The following is a 20,607-nucleotide window of genomic DNA, read 5'->3' as shown; positions in this document are numbered from 1 at the left end:
GTCCCACCCTAAGTACATACACAGAGATGAGAAAGAGTCTGCTACTGACTATTACTATAACAAGGAAAACAAAACACAGGTAATCATTTACAAAGCCCGTCAGAATAAAGTAAAGATACGAATCCAAAAGGTTCAACTATAGTTTACGTAGTCGGACATCGCTTATGATCAGTGCTTTAAGTGGGTCTGTACGCACTGGTTCTCAGTACCGCCACTTTCAAATATAGCTCTTGAGCATACCACCACCTCTCCTTGTGCCCAGAACGTGCTTTCAGCGTACAGGTACGTTCATTTGGACATCTGTTTTAATAGAGCTTTTAATCCTTTGCCTTCACTGCAACTTTTCAGAGCGCCATTCACAATGCACGCTTCCTAATTCTTCCTAGTTCAGAGTATGGAGCGTGAATCATTTGAACCAGTTCGGGAGTTCGGAGCGGGATCACAAATCATTTGAGTCAGTTCGGGAGTTCGGAGCAGCTTCGCGGTTCATTTGAATCAGTTCGAGAAATCGGAGCGGGTTCGCGAATCATTTGAGTCAGTTTGGGAGTTCGGAGCGGGTTCGTGAATCATTTGAGTCAGTTTGGGGATCGCAAATCATTTGAATCAGTTCGGGAGTTCGGAGCTGCTTCGCGGATCATTTGAATCAATTCGAGAGTTCGGAGCGGGTTCGCGAATCATTTGAGTCAGTTTGGGAGTTCGGAGCGGGATGGCGAATCATTTCAGTCATTTCGGGAGTTCGGGGCGGGTTCGCGAATCATTGAGTCAGTTTGGGGATCGCAAATCATTTGAATCAATTCGGGAGTTCGGAGCGGCTTCGTGGATCATTTGAATCAATTCGAGAGTTCGTATAGGGTTCGAATCATTTGAATCAGTTCGGCAGTTCAAAGCGGGTTCGCGAATTATTTGAGTCAGATTGGAGAACGCGAATCATTTGAATCAGTTCGGGAGTTAGTAGCGGGTTCGCGAATCATTTGAGTCAGTTTGGAAGTTTGAATGCAGTAGCCTAATGCAGTAGCTCTTTCTAAGATTATTTTTTCAAAATCCTTTTGCACATTTTATTTATGTTCAGTAGTTATTTCTAGCTCAAGCAAATCCACAAACTAATAAAAGGATTTATTATTAAGGTTGCCTGTTGACTGCTGTATATAAAAGCCCTTCAATATAGTTGTTGTTACCTCAGGGGATGAGGGGAGTCATCAAAAAAAACAAAACAGAAAATATATATATATATTTTTTTGGGCTATAATAGAGTACCGGCACCTCTTTTGGGCCACTTAAAGCACTGCTTATGATTTACAAGGGTAAGGAATTTAGTAGGGATGCTATGTTCAATATCCAGCGAATAATAATTAATGAACCAACATTTTTTTAAAGGACGCCATGGTATCATTGCATTTTTAGACATTTAACGTGATCAAGTACCACAAAGTTTGAAGTACTAAGGCCTTTAGTGAATTTACTCAGATTTCTACTCTCCTCAGGATGATTTCAGAAAAGTTACACTGTTTTATTAGTATATTTTAAATATTGTTGATAATATCGGCTAAGTTACCCCACGTGTTTAAGAGTTTTAAACTAGCTTGAGGCTAGTTCTGTTTGGCGGGCCTGGATTTTGGCATGTGGAAATGTTCGTTAGTGATATTTGGATATATAACTTAAGTCTAACTAAATTGTTAACAAATTACCCACCTTTTCTGTGTGGCTTCGTGTGCCAACCGCTTACAAGCACAATAGTTTCCTCTGAGGATGTCGCGATTAACTAATTCCACTAATGCGAATGATACGATAATGAATATTAATCAGATTGTACTTAAATTCTTCGTTATGATTTGCTGAGCGAACGGTCACTGTTTCTAATTAATATTAATAAGTCAGGTTCCTCGTGTAGTCGGATTCGTTCGCCGTCATGACACTCAGCAAATCAGTGAGCGCTATTAGGCGAACGTCACGGTATCTAATTACTATTCATGAGGTTACGCTTTACTGTAGAATGATTCATTAATTAGAGTCGAAAGTTCATTTATTCGAGTTATTTCTGACTGCATTTTACTGTAAGTGTAAATTAGTAACTTGTCTAAGCATACAAGCACGATAGAACAGTGAACTGAGTATTGATTTATTGGTTTTTATACAGTTCAGTACAGCAAACAGATATTTGTTTTGTAGTTAATTGTAGACAGTGTGGAGTTTGTTCATCTCGTTAAAAAAGAGCCATTGAAGTTAACAACAACAAAATGTAGATTAGTGAACTAACATTAGTGTGATCTGAATGAAAGTGTTTCTGTCTGAAAACATTATTTAAACAAGCTTAATTCTCCACACAATTAATTAATTATGTGGGCTATTTAATAAAATGCACATCACAATTTATCACCATATGCAAAATCAAATGAATTATGAATAACAGGCATGCATTACACCAAATGTAGGCTTGTGATGTAATAAAGTTGCATTCCACATAATTAATTATATCAAATCCAATCAATTTCCTAATGCACAATCAAATAAATTGTTAACAAGCCTGCATTATGTTTAATGTATTAAGTATGAAGGTAAAGTTGCATGTAAGTCTTAGATTTGTGTATTTTTTATTTGCTGTATGTTATCAGTGAGGTCTGTCCAGGATCTGTTCTCTCAGTCTCATCTGGATCATGAGTACATGGTGAGATGCATCCACTGCAACAAGAAAGCACTGGTTAAACAGCTGTTATGATCTATGATTTTTATTAATCTTACTGTGAATTCTAATGAATGAAATATTTGATTTAAAAACAGTACTTCATTTTCCCCCAGCATCATGTTTGGCCCTCCAGCAGCGAGTCTCTTAAATGTTTCTGGTGATAATCATATGAATTTATACTTAGTTTACATTAATTTCAGCACTTAACATAAATAATCCAGACATGACAAGGACATAATGCACTAGGTTTGGTGTGGATGTTATACAGTCATTTAATTATCTATCTTGGAACATAAGTTATTTTTATGACTTTGTATTGAACATAATATTTTGAACTGTAATAGTACACAACAGGTTAATGTTTCAGACTCACTGGCCATGCAATCCATGCGCAGGACGAGTGCAATAAAGTTTTCCAGAGTAATTTCACCATTAGAGTCACCGTATCGTAGAGCCATGAGATTCAGCATACTGTCGCTCAGTACAAACCCTTGAACACAAAAGTATGAGCATATCCATTCTATTATTCTGTATGGCATGTAATTAAATGGTGATGTAACCTTAATGAACATAGAAGTGTGTTAACATAGTCTTAACATTGGGAAATAATGTCACCTGTAATCGTAAGAGCATTTCGGAGTTCATTCAGAGACAGTCTTCCAGTGCGCGAAACATCCTTGCTATAGAAAATGTCCTGATAAACAAAAAATAATTGTACTTATATAATGTGCATTTTGAAAATAGAAAATGCATTGATAAAAAAAAAAAAAATTGTTATGTATTGCACTTTTACCTTTAGAAATACAGCTCGTTTCCACAAACGGAGGCATTCGAATTCACTCAGCCTTCCAGTGACACTGAGCTGTGTTTTTTGTTAAAGAGCATAACAAAGCTTTATTTTTGGGGGGTTCTATGATTTAAAAACATGCACAAGTGTCTGAAACCCTTTTTCACTCTGATCCTTTATATTAGAGGATACATCCATCAGAGCCACCAAGCTCTTACACAAATCCAAGCTGAATCCTTTCTTCTGTGAATGTCCTGAAAGACCAAAATCATACGCAGAATCACAGATCACTGGACGCAAAACAGGAACATGACATTTAAAAATATTGTGTCTTTTCTCTACAAGTATTACCTGCATAAAGATTCTCATTCAGAAGTCTCTGAAGTCGCTCAGCGTCCACCTCTCCATACTTACATAAACAGACAATGATGATTTGGTTTTAAATATAATATGAGGAAATGTTATGTTTTTAAATACCGGGGGTATTTTTGTTACTTTCAGCTGCATTTTCAGCAATTTCCTCACATTCACATTCCCTCATAATCCAAAATGGATTTACCTTATCAGCATATTGTGGAAAAAGCTGGAAGGATTCATCATTATCCCGGGGAATCATCTGAGAAAAATGGAAATCATTTTAAAATATATTCACTTTCAAAGTTTATATTTATACATATATAGCCTAAGCTGTGCTATACCTTTGTCCTTGTCACGCCATATCCTGAACTGTCTCTGTAGACACAACATAAAAATCCTTATTACTGTAGTCCAATAATACTACATTAAATTAAACTAGTACTACTACTAAAGATGATTTACATGCATTAACTCTTACTCGATGATGGCTTCTGTCTTTGAATAGACTGTCAGAAGGAAGGACGCAGCTTCATATGGCTTGAAAGTTGAAGGAACGATAAGGTATTCGCCTGCTTTAAATCGGAAAAACTCCATGATTTCCCGAGCATTGATGTAGGATTGATTTTTTCCAATGAGAGGGGCGTTTCTGAAGAATGAGGCGGGGAATTTTTCCCCTTGATCCTTTAACTGGAGAATGAGGAACGATATTGATTATTAAAAACAAACCCAAAATTCTACCAGGTGTTTAAGGAATATGTTAAATACGTACATGAGCCGGCACCTGCAAGAGTGACAGAAAACAAATATAAATGCTGACTCAAGTGAAGAATGAAGAGTCTTTTGCAAGTTCATAAAATGTGCGATTGCATTTCTACAAACCTCGTAAATGTTAAAGCCGATATGGAAATTGGTGGCCAGGTGCCGGTTTCTCTTGTGAGATTTCTGAATGAGGGACACCAGGAGATTTGGAGAGCTTTTATCTCCGGGGTCATCAACAGGCTCCTTAAGAGTCACACGAAACTGGGGATTTCTTGAAAAACTGTCTTTAAATGCAAAGAGAGAGAGAGAGAGAGAGACTTATAGTGTCAAAGAAGTAAAGAAGTGTCAAAACTCAGACTCCTATCTGTTTACTAGCCACGGTTTACTTCCCTAAGAGAAGATACTTTTGATAATCAAGAAAAAATAAATACATTTGCATTCATTTGCAAACATTTGTGAAGGTTTTGTAATATAAAAAAAAGAGTTAAAAAGATGACAAATTAATGGCTTTCTATTGAGTTGCTTTCTCGAGTTGAATGCAATAACATAAAGCAAACAACCTTTTTGCCAATGAGATGTTCAGAATAACTCACAATCTCAGATGTGAATGGGTTGGATCAGTCTGATGAATTATTTTGAGCAGTTATTGATTGAACGTCTAAATCACTCTCTGAACTAAAAGTATCATCACGTTCAGACTCAAAGTAAAGCAAGCGCCTCATGTTTCTCACTTCAAGCTTCGCTGTCAACCAATCACAATCAACCTTTTGCATAATAACATTTCAGTAAATGGACTTATTTTGACATGATTTGCATCCTTTTACCAATGTCATTTGGGCAGCCGCCCGCTGTTGTTCCTAACACCCATTGGCCTCTGTGCACTTCAGTTTTCCAGGAGGAAGAATGAGATCCAGCAAGAACGTTTACATCTGAACAACATATATCCAAATCTGAAAAATTCCTGCAGAAATCCTCCACTGACATCCTGCAGAGTCAGAAAACTTGCTGTAAATGTAGTGACATGCAACTATGCATTACATCAAATATAATCAAATATATATGGATGTTTATTTCTGCTCACCAGAATTCTCCGTTGTCAAGTACAACTTTGTGTTTTTGGTCTTCAGGACGCACAAGTTCCCACAAAGGGGATCTAAAGAGACCAGATTTACAAGATGTCAGATGCTTAATTGATATATATAGAAGAATTATAGAGAAATATTAATTAACCTGTTAAATGTCACCCCGTCCCGTATACAGGACGCCTACGTTGATTATACTATATTACAATCAAATTTAATCTAATCTTGACAAACTAAATATCGTTGGAAAGGTCTAAGACTCCCAAATATATATTATACCACTATTTTTTGTAAAAAATTATGTAGGAAAAGTAATAGATCAATTTATGACAAGAGTGCACCCACAGAAATCTAAAGCTTTGTCCTTTGACCTTTGTTTAAAAATAAGACTTCCTCGTTGCCTTTTTCTCTGTCACATTTTAGAAATCATCAGAAGTTATATATCACTTGAAAACATAAAATCTCAAAATTCATCCTTTAAAACCCATTTTAAAATCAGATATTGCATTACCATGTAAATGGCACATCAAAATCATGTCACAAAATGTTTTCCGTCATGAATTATAAAAATTTAGGTTTGTATCATGCACATTCAAGTCTATCTTCAAAAACGTGAGTGACAGTTAACAGGTTAAATCAGAATAATTCAGACCTGTCGCTCCAGTCTCCGTTCCATTCTCCGTGACCCCAAGGGTTAAAGACCCTCACCAGCTTCACTGGACGACGTTTACATACAACCTGTGAGAGAACAACTCATCAGATCACAGGAAACACTTAACAGCATAATTGAGCTAAAAGATACTAAACACATCAAAACTGTAAACCAAATTAGATCTCACCTCTGCGACTCCCGTGACTGTGTACGCATGCATTTCCACAAGACCATTGGGTAACACATTATTCTGCAGTAGACCTGCTTGCTAAAGGAACAGAGTGATTTTAGGACATTTAACAAGTACTTCTTAATGCAGAGAAAAACAAAGCTAAATACGAATACATATAAAGAATTTTTGAATTCTCACAATTCTAACTTTTTTTTTTCCCTTAGGATAATGAAAAAGAAATCCAGATGTGTGAGGTATAAACTCATGAAATGAGTTTTAAAAGAAAGGAGAATAAAATTCTTCCAATGTCTTGTTTATATAGCTGGCCAATCAGAGCACACCTCGTTTTTCAGAAGGCGGGGCTTAGAGGAGAAACAATAGTCTACAGTATGTGAAAAGTAATGTGTTTTTTTGAACCTCAAACCACATAAACACATTGCATTGCACCAAATAATGTTCTTTTTAGCCGAGTCACATGACCCCTTTAACAACTCAATCCTTACCCCTCCAGGAGTACCACATCCCATCAGGGATTCTGATTGGCCGGCTCGTCTCATGGTGTCCCACAGCTTTCCTGATGCTTCACTCAGTTTAATGGTCATGTGTGGTCCACCGGTGAAGTCCATGAGAGCTTCGGATATGTTCCCTGCATCCATATCTGCATAAGAGCCACATACTCTAAAAAAAAAACATATTACATCATGTGAAGCAGAAAATATAAAGGTAAAAGTTTAAATTATTTACGAATAAATGAACTGAAACATACTTAGCATAAGCTTTCTCTAACAACGCAGGCCAGAATTCGTTTGGTGTTTTGGACTGGACAAACACAAGTTTGCCGTCAATGGTTGGAAGCTTGTCATCAATAACCACATCCACCCATGATCCAAACCTCCAGAACTGAAAACAAAAGATGCCAGTTCAGCTGTTCTAGAAAATATAGAAGCTTTGACTCTTAAAGGAACAGTTTGCCCCAAAATGGTTTAAACGCTTACCTTAAAGTGAAAGATTCCTGCATAATCCACAGTGAAATTCTGTTCATCATTAATAACCTGCTTCATGATTTGATTTTGAAATGTCAGAGCTCCAACGGATGCCAGAAACCAGCAGTTACCTTCATACACACACACACACACACACACACACGTGGAATATATATTTGTCAAAGCCAATTACAACTCCATAAAATGGAAAATAGCTGCATGCAACTGGATTTTTGTTATTAAACTCTACTCCAACTATCAACCTTTTCATTTGACCTTAAGACTGAGTTCAACTTCTATTAATTTTCAAAGTCTCTGTACTTTTATAGACAATGTATTTTGTTTATATTCACATTGTAAACACAGTACACACCTATTTGATTGATTTATTGCTTTATTGCACTGCCACTTTATCTATAAACTGGTCGAGACCTGCGACCTTTGAAATTTTCATCATCTCTAAATGATAACGTTTCACTGTCAATTCAATTAATGTATTGCATTATCATTTTGTTTCTAATGCATTTTTGTATGCATGCTTTAAGTATGTACTGCAGGTTTGGTATTGACATTTTAGATTTATATTAGATGGCATATAATTACATAGTAGAGAGTATTGCATGACCTTCTCCAAATCTACACTTAGCCTATAGCTTGTAAGCACATAATAAACTTGTATCAGACCTACCTAGTCGACCCTGGATAAAATCAAACCTCGAAGCTCCTTGAACAATGTAAACAGGGTTTGGCACCAGTTCCTAAGGGAAACAGAGGATTTATTTCTCACTTTACAGCAGATCAGACACAATCACAAGAGTACAAATCACTAAAAAACAGCAGAGAGACTCAAGTTTTCGATTGTAGTCTGAAAATACAAACTAAACCAAACAGAAAAGCATGCATGACTCTGCAGATCCTTTGTTGTGGATGTTAGTCTTTATGACCCCACACACCCTAATGTCAACATCAAATCAGCATTACAATGCTCAACAAGATGTATTTGCATTTTGCAAAGTGGCTTTAGGCTACTTTAGATTTCAGGAGAAAAGCTGTAGTGATCAACAAGTCAATTTCTGAGGTTTCTGCTATGAATGGATTGAGTTTGTGTGTGAAGATGTTCACGTACATGTGGTCTTTTCCACACGACTCTCCAGAGGTCATCACGCTTCAGGGGACCCAGACCGATTGATTTCATCTCCGGCGGGAACAAGTTATCTACGAATCTCAGTCTTTCCTTCAGGCAGAATTGCTGGAGCCGGTGGAAGTCCTGATCCAGGAACTTCTCAGGATTGTTGGGAGAGCCCTGTCCATCTTTGAGATTGCGCTCTGATAAGATGTTTAAACACACACCAGGTGCTGGCATTGCTGCTCAAATCTGTTGATCAGACAGCAGCACATTTATTTATTTTTTTTGGTTTAGGGTGATTCAAATGACACATGCATGCATTAAAACCATTGCAGCACGTATGTATGTGCATGTAAATGACTAAATTAAAACACAAAGTCATATGCATGTCAGTTGATAGTTTCCGTCTCATGCACAGATATTGTAAACATAAAAACTGAAATGATAGCAAGAAGAAATGATTCAAAACATACCTGTCGTCTCTTACTGTAGCTGGAAGATTATTCCGTCCTTCCCAAAGCAAAGAGCAGGAGGGAGTTTCAGGAGAAGGCTTTTAAAGTCTGACTCCGCCCACTCAGGTGTGATGTAACATGACTCTCAGGTCAATATTTAAATATTGTGCAAATGTCACAGTAAAGTATCCACAACATAAGCATGATGACACAGAGAATGCTCAGATATAACTATTTATTTAGTTGTTGTAATAAATGATAGGGCACAGTGCATAGAGTTTGTCAAGGTTAAAAAAAAAAAAATTGACTGGTTTATTGTTATCTGAATAAAAGTTTCCTGGTTGAAAAGTTATCTCTCTTTCTCTTTTCACATAATTGATTTTATAAAATCCAATCAATTTCCTTATGCACAGTCTTACCAAAAAGTAGTATACTTCAAGTTGATTTTATTAAAGTTCAAGTTTATTTTAAGTATACTTTATCTAGCTAGTATATAGATATCAGTGTTCTAGTAGTATACTTGTAAGTATACTGTTTTAATACTGCTTGGGACTAAATTTGCCCACTTTCTAGTATATAAAAGTACTTTTAAGTATACTTTTAAGTATAACAGTAGCAAACTTTTGAGTACCCAACTAGTTTACCTCTATGTGTGTAGTTTGTAATTATACTAAAAGTGAACTTATAGTTTACTAATTAAATACTTTGTACACTTTGAAGTAAAGTTTCAGTAACCTACTAGTTTAGTACTTTTATACTGCAAGTATACTCATAAGTTTTCTTTAAGTGAACTTAACGTCATACTTTAAGTATGCCACTATGTCCCTATTTAGGTTTGAATTTGTATATATTGTGTTAAATTAATTTTTTACATACAAAACATCCAAAGAAAGAACAGGGTATCTGTTTGTAAACAAAAACATTTAATTCAAGCTTCATGCATTCTTTTTTTAAACACTTTAATGTGGGTAAGTTTCATTAAAAAAAAAAATAAAGAAATAAAATTGTGACCAAAAATCTGAAAAAAGACTATGAATTGGATTCAGAATGATAATCAAAACTTAGATGGAGTCGATCAACACCCCAAAGCTTGAGAGTAACTATTACCTCTTCATCTGTCGACATTTTATTCCATAACGTTACAGTTTTGATGCGTGATAGATTGCACATGTTAGTATTTAGTGTTTCTTGCGCCCTCTACTGTATAAAAATGAAAACACGGATTCTAGGAGCACAAGCATAGCTCAAATATATTTAGACTTTTTGTAAGTATAAGTCATGTATACTTAAATGTCATTTTTAGTATATTTATGAGGACTACATAAAGCCCATTGCTGAGATAAGCCCTGTCATGATCATTAGATGGAGTGCCCATGAACTTCAGTAGAGGGCACTCCAATCAGGACAATTCTACATCAACCACCAGATGTCACTCAGACTCTAGCACCTCTCATCTGTTGCACCACACCCGAACTACATTCCCCATGAGTCACTGCATCACAATCACCCTGCCACACATGCACATCATTCCTCAGCCAATTTCCTTGCCACACCTGCACCTCATTTTCACACACATAAAAGCAGCACACTCACTCCCACTCTCTGCAAAGTCTTGTTTAGCCAGTCTGACATTTCCGAGCGATTTCCTTGTGTTTTCTGTACCTGACCTTTGGATTGTTTATACCGACTCTGCTGCCTGCCCCCGACATCTGCTTGTTTCTGTAATCGATTCTGGTTATCCCTACATACCTGACGCCGTCACTGATCATTGCCTGTCTGACCATTCTCATCATTAAAGTTCTGCACTTGGATCTGAAAGCCCATTTTGTTTAAAAGTATACTAATAGCACACTTGAATAAAATTATTTTTCGTAAGGGCAATCAAATGAATTATAGTTTGCAAGCCTGCATTATGTCTAATGTATCAAGTATGAAGGTAAAGTTGCATGTAAGTCTTAGATTTGTGTATTTATTTGCTGTATGTTATCAGTGAGGTCTGTCCAGGATCTGTTCTCTCAGTCGCATCTGGATCACGAGTACATGGTGAGATGCATCCACTACAACAAGAAAGTACTGGTTAATTCTACTGTTTATTTTTATTAATCTTATTATGAATTCTGATTAATTTAATATTTGTATGAAAAACAGTACTTCATTTTCTCCCAGCATCATATTGGGCCCTCCAGCAGCGAGTCTCTTGAATGTCTCTGGTGATGATAATATAAGTGCATTAGGTTAGGACTGGATGTCAGGCAGTCATTTCATTATGTTGATGAAATATGCATTATGACGCTCGTTTCAAACTTATCTATCAATCTCCTATGTGATGTAGGGTTGAGAATCTTAAGGCACCTCAAAATTCAACTCGATTCCAAACCGATTCCTTATCCATTTCAGAATATTTAGTACAACACAAAAAGGTTAATATTTCAGACTCACTGGCCATGCAATTCATACGCAGGACGAGCATAATAAAGTTTTCCAGAGTAATTTCACCATTAGAGTCACCGTATCGTAGAGCCATGAGATTCAGCATACTGTCGCTCAGTACAAACCCTTGAACACATCCAAAATATCAGCATATCAATGATACTGTTTTAGGCATTAGGCAATTAAATGTTGTGAGAGAGAGAGTAAAGTTACCTGTGACCTCAAAAGCATTCCTGAGTTCTTTCAAAGACAGACTTCCAGTGCGCGAAACATCCATGTCATAGAAAATGTCCTGAAACAAACAATCCAGAGAGCAACTGCAACCCATTTTACTTAAGTGTGCATTTTGGTGCATTTAATGACAAAAACGTCGAAAATTTGGCACGTCCAATGGATATTTACCCTTTGAAAAACAACTTGTTTCCATAAACGAAGGCATTCGAATTCACTCAGACTTCCAGTGACAGAGAGCTGTGTTGTTGCGTTAAAGAGCGTCATGAAACAATTTATAAAATGTGATTTCTTTGGTTCTATGATTTAAAAACATGCAAAACAGAACCTTGAAAGCCTTTTCTCGCTCTGTTCCTTCATATTAGAGGATACATCCATCAGAGCCACCAAGCTCTTACACAAATCCAAGCTGAATCCTTTCTTCTGTGAATGTCCTGAAAGACCAAAAACATACGCAGAATCACAGATCACTGGACGCAAAACAGGAATATGACATTTAAAAATAATGTGTCTTTTCTCTACAAGTATTACCTGCATAAAGATTCTCATTCAGAAGTCTCTGAAGTCGCTCAGCGTCCACCTCTCCATACTTACATAAACAGACAATCATCAGATAGCATGTCTCTGGTTTCTTTAAGCCTTAATTTTAGTACATTTCTGATCATAATCAGTCACATTCCCTCACAATCCAGAACTGCTGAAGAATCACATGTACCTTATCAGCATATTGGAGAAAAAGCTGAAAGGATTCATCATTATCCCGGGGAATCATCTGAGAAAAATGAAAACCATTTGAACACATATACATATACTGTACATATACTGGCAAAACAAAAAAAAAATTAACATCCCAAGCTTCCATTTACCTTTGTTCTTGTAATGCCATATCCAGAACTGTCTCTGAAGACACAACATCAAAATCTACAATCAAATCTAGTAAAGAACCTTTATTTTTAAGAGTGTAGTTTCTCGTATGTAAGCAGAAATAGCATTAGCATAAATGACTGCGTTTTAGCATCTAGCCCATCACTCATGCTTTAATGTCAATAATCCAAGCTCTTACTCAATGATGGCTTGTGTCTTTGAATAGACTGTCAGAAGGAAGGACGCGGCTTCGTTTGGCTTGAAAGTTGAAGGAACGATAAGGTATTCGCCTGCTTTAAATCGGAAGAACTCCATGACTTCCCGAGCATTGAGAAAGGTTTTGATTTTTCCAATGGGATTGGTTTTGAAGAATGATGCTGAGTATTTTTCCCTCTGGTCCTTCAACTAGTGAAAAAGTAAAAATGTTATCTTGTTCTTGCGAACAAACTCAAAATTGTGTATGTATCAGGAAGAATATGTTCAATACATACATGAGCTGGCACCTGCAAGACAACAAACATACATTTTCAAGTACTAAATATTGTATTCAAAGGATGAAGGTCTTATGCAAACTCAAAATAGATTGATACAAACCTCATAAATGCTAAAGCCGATATGGAAATTGGTGGCCAGGTGCCTGTTTCTCTTGTGAGATTTCTGAATTAGGGACACCAGGAGATTTGGAGAGCTTTTATCTCCGGGGTCATCAACAGGCTCCTTAAGAGTCACACGAAACTGGGGATTTCTTGAAAAACTGTCTATAAATCCAAGAAAAAGGAGAGATGTCTGAATCTGATCTCCAAATTAAGCTGCCATTAATCATGTGAGAAATATTTGACAACAAAACATTGGATTATTGAAACCTCAATTATTGCTTGAGGAGACTAACATTCTACAAAAATCATTCTATCTACACAATACCTTGATTAAAAGTCAACAAGGATCTACTTATATAGTAGAATTATAAGAGTTGAAATACCAGTGTCTTTTGAGCAGCCGCCCGCTGTTGTTCCTAACACCCATTGGCCTCTGTGCACTTCAGTTTTCCAGGAGGAAGAATGAGATCCAGCAAGAACGTTTACATCAGAACAACATATATCCAATTCTGAAAAATTCCTGCAGAAATCCTCCATGGACATCCTGCAGAGACAGAAAACGAAATGTATTGACTTGCAATCATGCATTGTACGCACAAAAATCAAGAAAAGATTTGGTTCTTATTTCTGCTCACCAGAATTCTCCGTTGTCGAGTACAACATTGTATTTTTGGTCTTCAGGACGCACAAGTTCCCACAAAGGGGATCTAAAGAGACCAGATTAACAAGATGTCAGATGCCTTATCGATATATACAGGAATTATAGAGAAATATTCATTAAATCAGAATAATTCAGACCTGTCGCTCCAGTCTCCGTTCCATTCTCCGTGACCCCAAGGGTTAAAGACCCTCACCAGCTTCACTGGACGACGTTTACATACAACCTGTGAGAGAACAACTCATCAGATCACAGGAAACACTTCCTAATCAACTTAATCAAGCCAGAATTACTAAGGTCTCACCTCTGCGACTCCTGTGATCGCGTACGCATGCATTTCCACAAGACCATTGGGCAACACCTTATTATTCAGTTGACCTGCTTGCTAAAGGAACAAAGTGATTTTAGGACTTCCATTTCAATTGTGCATGCTATTATAAATGATCTTCACAGGCTGGTCTCTCCTAAAAAAAAGCTGTTTAATAGTGTGAGGCTGAATGAAAAAAACACATGAACCACTTTCAGTAAAAAAAAAAAAAAAAAAAAAACATGGTCTCTAGTGGCTTTTTTTTTTAAGTACAAATTAATTGTATAGCATTATTTCTGGCGGGTCACAAGTCAAGCTTGCATCAGCTGACTCTCACCTATCACTATCACCTATCATTTCTATATAAGCTCTATTCAGTATTATTCAGCAGCTTTTTCGATTGCTCAGGATCAGACTACCCTCCTCCATCCCCAGCTCCTCCTTTCTCCACATTCAGGCTGTATGGATGGGCAGGGAGTTATTGCTCATCACAGAACTATACCGCCAAACCAAACTCTATGCTACGTGTCTATAGAAAGTCGTACCATGTGCTAGACACTGAAAATAACGCAAGTGCAACTGTCAAAAAAAAAATTGCATTGTATTATAATAATATTAACAACTCAATCCTTACCCCTCCAGGAGTACCACATCCCATCAGGGATTCTGATTGGCCGGCTCGTCTCATGGTGTCCCACAGCTTTCCTGATGCTTCACTCAGTTTAATGGTCATGTGTGGTCCACCGGTGAAGTCCATGAGAGCTTCGGATATGCTTCCCATGCTCATATCCGCATACGAACCACACACTCTGGAAAAATGTAGAACACAGTTAAACAGGACGTGAATTGGATTGGAGTAAACGAACCAGCTCTGGTGGAAATCAATGTAAATAAAGTAAAACATACTTAGCATAAGCTTTCTCTAATAAAGCAGGCCAGAATTCATTTGGTGTTTTTGAGTGAACAAAGACAAGTTGGCCATCAATGGTTGGAAGCTTGTCATCAATAACCACATCCACCCATGATCCAAACCTCCAGAACTAAAAAAAGACACACACACACACATTTATATACACATGTATATCAGAACCATCACATATTAAAAACATACCTTAGCAGCATATGCTGGATTTATATATGTATGTATAACCTCATATAATAGTGTTAACTCGTATAATAGTCAGTGAGGAACAGTTCACCGAAAATGGTTTAAAGCATCCCTTTAAAATGATTGAATGTTTACCTTAAAGTGAAAGATTCCTGCATAATCCACAGAGAAATTCTGTTCCTCATTGATAACCTGCTTCATGATCTGTTTTTGAGATGTAAGAGCTCCAACGGATGCCAGAAACCAGCAGTTACCTTCACACACACACACACACACACACACACACACACACACACACACACACACACACACACACACACACACACACACACACACACACACACGTGGAATATATCTCACAGTATATAATTAACCTTCAGTCAAGAACATTAAAATTCCATAAACAGCTGCACGGGTACTTCTGTTCTTATCAAAGGCACAATATGTAAGATTTTTTTATTTTTATTAAAATATCCAAAACTAGTGACGTTACATATGACACTAAAGTTTTAATGCGTGTATCTAGTACGTGTCAGAATTTTTCATTCAGACGTATTCGATTAAATATCCAGTCATACAAGTAATATGAAGAATAAAATTGTTTCAGAAAAAAAAATATATATATTTGCCATATGCAGTCCTGTTGGATTACTTCGGCTGTGGGGATGAAGACGACATCTCCCATGATTCCACATTTAGTCATGGCGTCATCAAACTACGCCTTTTGTGTGTTTTTTTTTTTTTTTGAATACGCGCCCTCTAGTGGTGGAAACTTACATATCGTATCTTTAAAGGAACGGTTCACCCTAAAATGAAAATTTGTTGAATCTGTTCTCATCCTCAGGCCATACAAGATGTAGATGAATATATTTCCTCATCAGATTTGGAGAAATGTAGCACTCCATCAGTGTCTCAGCAATGAATGCTCTGTAGTTCGTGTGTACTGTCAGAATGAGAGTCCAAATAGCTGATCAAAACATAATAATCCACACCACTCCATCAATCAACGAGTTGTGAAACTGAAAGCTGCACAGGACATCTTTAGTGGCTCTCAACGAAGGTGGACGCATGTCTCTCCCTCTCCTCCCCTTGTCTAGTGTCTAATACTTCTGAGAGACTCTCTCTGCACTGCTCTCCAGAAAAATGAAAATCATGGATTTGATCAACTGGTCTCTCAACGCAATTGACATTATCTTCTTGACGAGAAGAGGATGGATTTGGGGACCAGAATGGACAAAGAGAGTGATACATATTTACTGTTTGGACTCTCATTCTGACGGCACCCATTCACTGCAGAGGATACATTAATGACACAGTAATGCAATGCTACATTTCTCCAAATCTGATGAAGAAACAAACTCATCCTAATCTTGGAAGCCCTGTGGGTGAGGACATTTTAAGGCTTTTTTGTGAACAATTTCTTTTAAAAATCTCTATTGACTTAGATTTACGATTTGTATTCACTATATTCCAATTGTATTCATTGCTTTATTACACTGACACTTTATCTATCAAGTGTCTTGCCCTGGAGATTTTTTATGATAATATTCAAAGGCCAAATTGACCATATGATGCAATTTAAAAAATGTTCTTTCTCTTTGGTGTGTTACAAGCTATCCGTGCATAGATAAGATAAGATACAGTTGCAAAGAATAAAGTCTGAAACCCGAAGAGATGAAAGTTATGATTTGTCAACACCCCCCAAAACGCCTCATTTAAACATGCCCCCACATGCTGTGTGGGAAGATTTGCATAACACCGCCCAAATGTTCACGCAAAGAATGAAGGCGTAACTTTTATTCTCTCTTTATTCTCCTTTATTGTTTTGTCTCGTTACACTTAACTATAAATGCAACGGTAGCAAGTATTTGGTTAGAGATTATATTATATATATATACACATGCATCTCTTTCTTTACAGAGGTTATATTGTGTCAGTGATGTGCAGCACAGCAGACCTACCTAATACACCTTGTATGATATCAAACCTCGAAGCTCCTTGAACAATGTAAACAGGGTTTGGCACCAGTTCCTGAAGGAAGCAGTTTCATTATTTTACACTTTAGGGCAGATCTCACACTTACTTGCAAATCAAGAATAAGCAGAGAAGTTTGTGTGTGAAGATGTTCACGTACATGTGGTCTCCTCCACACCACTCTCTGAAGGTCCTCGCGTGCCAGGGATCCCAGACCGATTGATTTCATCTCCGGCGGGAACAAGTTATCTACGAATCTCAGTCTTTCCTTCAGGCAGAATTGCTGGAGCCGGTGGAAGTCCTGATCCAGGAACTTCTCAGGATTGTTGGGAGAGCCCTGTCCATCTTTGAGATTGCGCTCTGATGAGATGTTTAAACACACACCAGGTGCTGGCATTGCTGCTCAAATCTGTTGAATGTTCAGCATTAGATTGCATTTCAATTTATTGCTACCAATACGGAGTTAATGAATGCATTAGTATTGCATTTAAATGTTTTTTTATAAGGTTAAGATTTATGTTACAGAGATATGTTGCAACTGTTTTTAATACAACAAATACATTTGCATGCACAATTCCTTCATATGCAGGTAAAACTGAAATTAATGCATGATAAAAAACATACCTTTTCTCTCTTATTTGGGAGTTGGCCGATTATTCGGTCTTTTCTGAGCATGCAAGTCTCAGAAGATGCCTTTTAAACATCTGACTCCACCCATCATCCAGGTGTGATTTAATTTTATGATTCTCAGGTCAATATTTGAATGGACCTCAATGTAGATCAAAGATCAAAACAACAGCATGCTGAAAAACCTCTTCATATGAATTGTCATCACATGAGTCTGTACCTCATAAAATTACTTCATAGGAACTAAGAAAAAATGAATGTGTTACTCATAAACAGGTAAGATTTTAATGCAAAGAAGACGTTCCAAAGAATCAGAAACTAGATCAAGGTCATAAATTGATAAAGGAGAAAAGGGGAGGAGGAACTTATACTTGATGTTTTTCAGTAGTACAAAGAAGTATAATCACAGGGATTTCTTTAAATAATTTTCTCTTTGTACACCAAAAGCTAAAATTATATATTTATTAATATGCACTAAGGACAGATTCATTGTTTAGTAATAATTCAACTCTTACTGTATAACTGTAAAGGTAAAAGTCTACAAATTAAAGCTCACTATTTTGGAAGGTGTTTGATTTTGGTTGTAGAAGAGGAGAATAGTGTTTTAATTTTGGGGAACATCTATGGTGACCATCATCATTTAGAAAACAGGTTGTTATTACAAAATATTAGAAAGGGAATCATGGAATTTGTTTTTAAATATACTGTAATACCCAGTTAAATTTAACACCATAAATGACACACATATACTTAATTCCCAATAATCGAGGCACAGAAATCCTGATAAGATAGACTTGGAGTATTAAAGATAGATCCAGACAATGTCTGAGGAATGTGGAAATCAAGTTCATGGGGTCAACATTGGACCTTTAGTATTTAGGGATCATAAAGTGATTAATTAATAATCTATCAGACAGTGTTGTTGTCGGACCTGTGTTTATGTTTTGTCTTGTTTAGCTCTCCATGTCCTAGTTTCATTATGCCCATATTTGGTATTTCCTGTTCGAGCTCCTAGCTCAGGTGTGTCTCGTTAACCCCGAGTGTTCTGGTCCTGGTTTCCTTGTTCGGTGTCTTACGTCATGCCCTGTTTCAGTTTGTATTCAGTTCATCAGGTTCATCTGAGCAAATATTTCTATAATAAATACTCTTTTCATAAAAATAGAACTTATTGTATCATTAGTGTGTGATTATTATAAGGTTACAGATGCATAACTCTCTACATTTGTTCAGATAGTGAGTAACAATGAAATTTTGCTACCCAAGAGCCCAATGTTACAACATTTCCCTACAATCTTACTAAAATGACAAAAATGTAAAAACCCATTTAATTCTGTATTAGAGACCACCTACAACAACATTTTAAAGGTAAAATAATACTTGACAGTTTTTAGTTTTTTCTATATTGGTATCTTTAAGAGTAATAAATAAATAAATAAATAAAATAAAGAGTTGTTACAATGATGCTAAAATATCAGGTTCATGTAGAACAAATTGGGAAACGCTAAAATTAGAAATTTTGCAATTATAAGAAGTAATAAAATATAAATAAAAAATAAACCGAAAATATGTTTTCATTAGAAATATAATGGTTATTTACAATAAATAAATGAACAAGAAAAACATTTTTTATTACATTACAATTGAAATCAGAACTAATATTTGGATTTCAAAAAAATATATTTTACCAACGTTGCAATAATTCAGTGTTTTTCTTGTTCATTTACTGTTTAATGGTAAGTGGTCAGTAGGTGGCGCTGTGCACATGTTTATAAAACAGCCCACTGAACAAAATCAAGAGTCCCTGAACAGTTGATCTGTCTTACATAGAAAATAATAATGCGTTGTGTTGTGTTGGTGTTAGAGTTTAATCCCATCTTCTTATTTATTTATTTATTTTTATTTATTATTATTATTATTATTGTTATTTTTACTCTATCTTGGTACAGTATGAAAGACAGCAATAACTTCATAGTGATTATTAACAATTTCTCATGACTAGTACATGAAAAATAGGAAAACAACAATGGCTGCTGTTCTCTGTTTCATCAGAATTACTTGTCTTCAGATGAACTGGTGTATGAAGTATTTCAGAGTCCAACTAGTCTTTATTAAGAGACTGCAGGTGAACACACTCAGACTCCACCAGTTTGTTTAATTTATTATTAATATTTTCAAGTATTTTGTAGAGTTTCTAGATGGCACTTCCAGATCCAGATCACAGTGGTTTGACTGGTGAATTATTCAGTGCTGTTTCCATCTTTTCTTCAGAGAGAAGAGCTGAAATCATCTGCTCATTCACAGCACTGGAACTGAACTCTACTCACTGCTTTTGTATTTTATCCAGACATCTACACTCTTAAAATAAAGGTTTGTTATTGCCATTAATGGCTGCACAGAGAACTACAAAGATATCATTGATTGTGGGAAGTCAGCATTTCTAAGTGCTTGTTTTAATTAAAATATAAACAATACGCAACATTGAGTAATAGCATTATATCATATGACATATTTAAATGTGCAGATATTTTTGTAACCAAATCCATCAATTGGTTAATAATTATGACAGATTGTGTATTAACGTCAGGTCTCTGAAAAATATCACACAATTTGATTACAAGTTGGTTGTCAAATTTGTTCAGATAAAAAAAAATAAAAAAATAAGAGCAACTGTTTGATATTTTATATTAAATTAATTAATAATTCATGTAATTTAATGCACACATTTAATTAATTCTAAAAGTGTTTTGTTAATTAAAAAATAA

The 20,607-nt window shown here is 36.2% G+C and overlaps 2 protein-coding genes across 2 annotated transcripts; both read right to left on the bottom strand.

The window, feature by feature from the left end:
- Window positions 1-2,100: 2,100 nt before the first annotated feature.
- Window positions 2,101-9,180, bottom strand: LOC113117604 (calpain-14). The gene is made up of 22 exons (XM_026286391.1): window positions 9,072-9,180; window positions 8,599-8,847; window positions 8,161-8,230; window positions 7,485-7,603; window positions 7,256-7,389; window positions 6,993-7,167; window positions 6,505-6,585; window positions 6,318-6,403; window positions 5,665-5,736; window positions 5,408-5,568; window positions 4,704-4,867; window positions 4,594-4,605; window positions 4,303-4,511; window positions 4,166-4,199; window positions 4,027-4,083; window positions 3,819-3,876; window positions 3,660-3,721; window positions 3,474-3,542; window positions 3,296-3,374; window positions 3,054-3,170; window positions 2,779-2,834; window positions 2,101-2,676 (listed from the first exon to the last, which is right to left on the bottom strand). The coding sequence occupies exons 2-22, from the start codon at window positions 8,833-8,835 to the stop codon at window positions 2,650-2,652; spliced, it is 2,079 nt and encodes a 692-aa protein (XP_026142176.1). The 5' UTR covers window positions 8,836-8,847; window positions 9,072-9,180; the 3' UTR covers window positions 2,101-2,649.
- Window positions 9,181-10,997: 1,817 nt separating this feature from the next.
- On the bottom strand, window positions 10,998-17,930 carry LOC113117605 (calpain-14-like). Its single transcript, XM_026286392.1, has 22 exons — window positions 17,843-17,930; window positions 17,379-17,627; window positions 17,206-17,275; window positions 15,380-15,498; window positions 15,043-15,176; window positions 14,771-14,945; window positions 14,134-14,214; window positions 13,970-14,055; window positions 13,807-13,878; window positions 13,555-13,715; window positions 13,170-13,333; window positions 13,067-13,078; window positions 12,775-12,980; window positions 12,578-12,611; window positions 12,427-12,483; window positions 12,243-12,300; window positions 12,084-12,145; window positions 11,883-11,951; window positions 11,694-11,772; window positions 11,490-11,606; window positions 11,202-11,257; window positions 10,998-11,107 (listed from the first exon to the last, which is right to left on the bottom strand). Exons 2-22 carry the CDS (start codon window positions 17,613-17,615, stop codon window positions 11,081-11,083), a joined length of 2,076 nt encoding a protein of 691 aa, XP_026142177.1. The 5' UTR covers window positions 17,616-17,627; window positions 17,843-17,930; the 3' UTR covers window positions 10,998-11,080.
- Between the last annotated feature and the right edge of the window lie 2,677 nt (window positions 17,931-20,607).

The sequence above is a fragment of the Carassius auratus genome, chromosome 17, assembly GCF_003368295.1.
Source record: "Carassius auratus strain Wakin chromosome 17, ASM336829v1, whole genome shotgun sequence".
In the NCBI taxonomy this organism is placed as follows: domain Eukaryota; kingdom Metazoa; phylum Chordata; class Actinopteri; order Cypriniformes; family Cyprinidae; genus Carassius; species Carassius auratus.
Note: the sequence above shows the minus strand (reverse complement) of the source record. Positions and strands in the feature narration are given on the sequence as shown.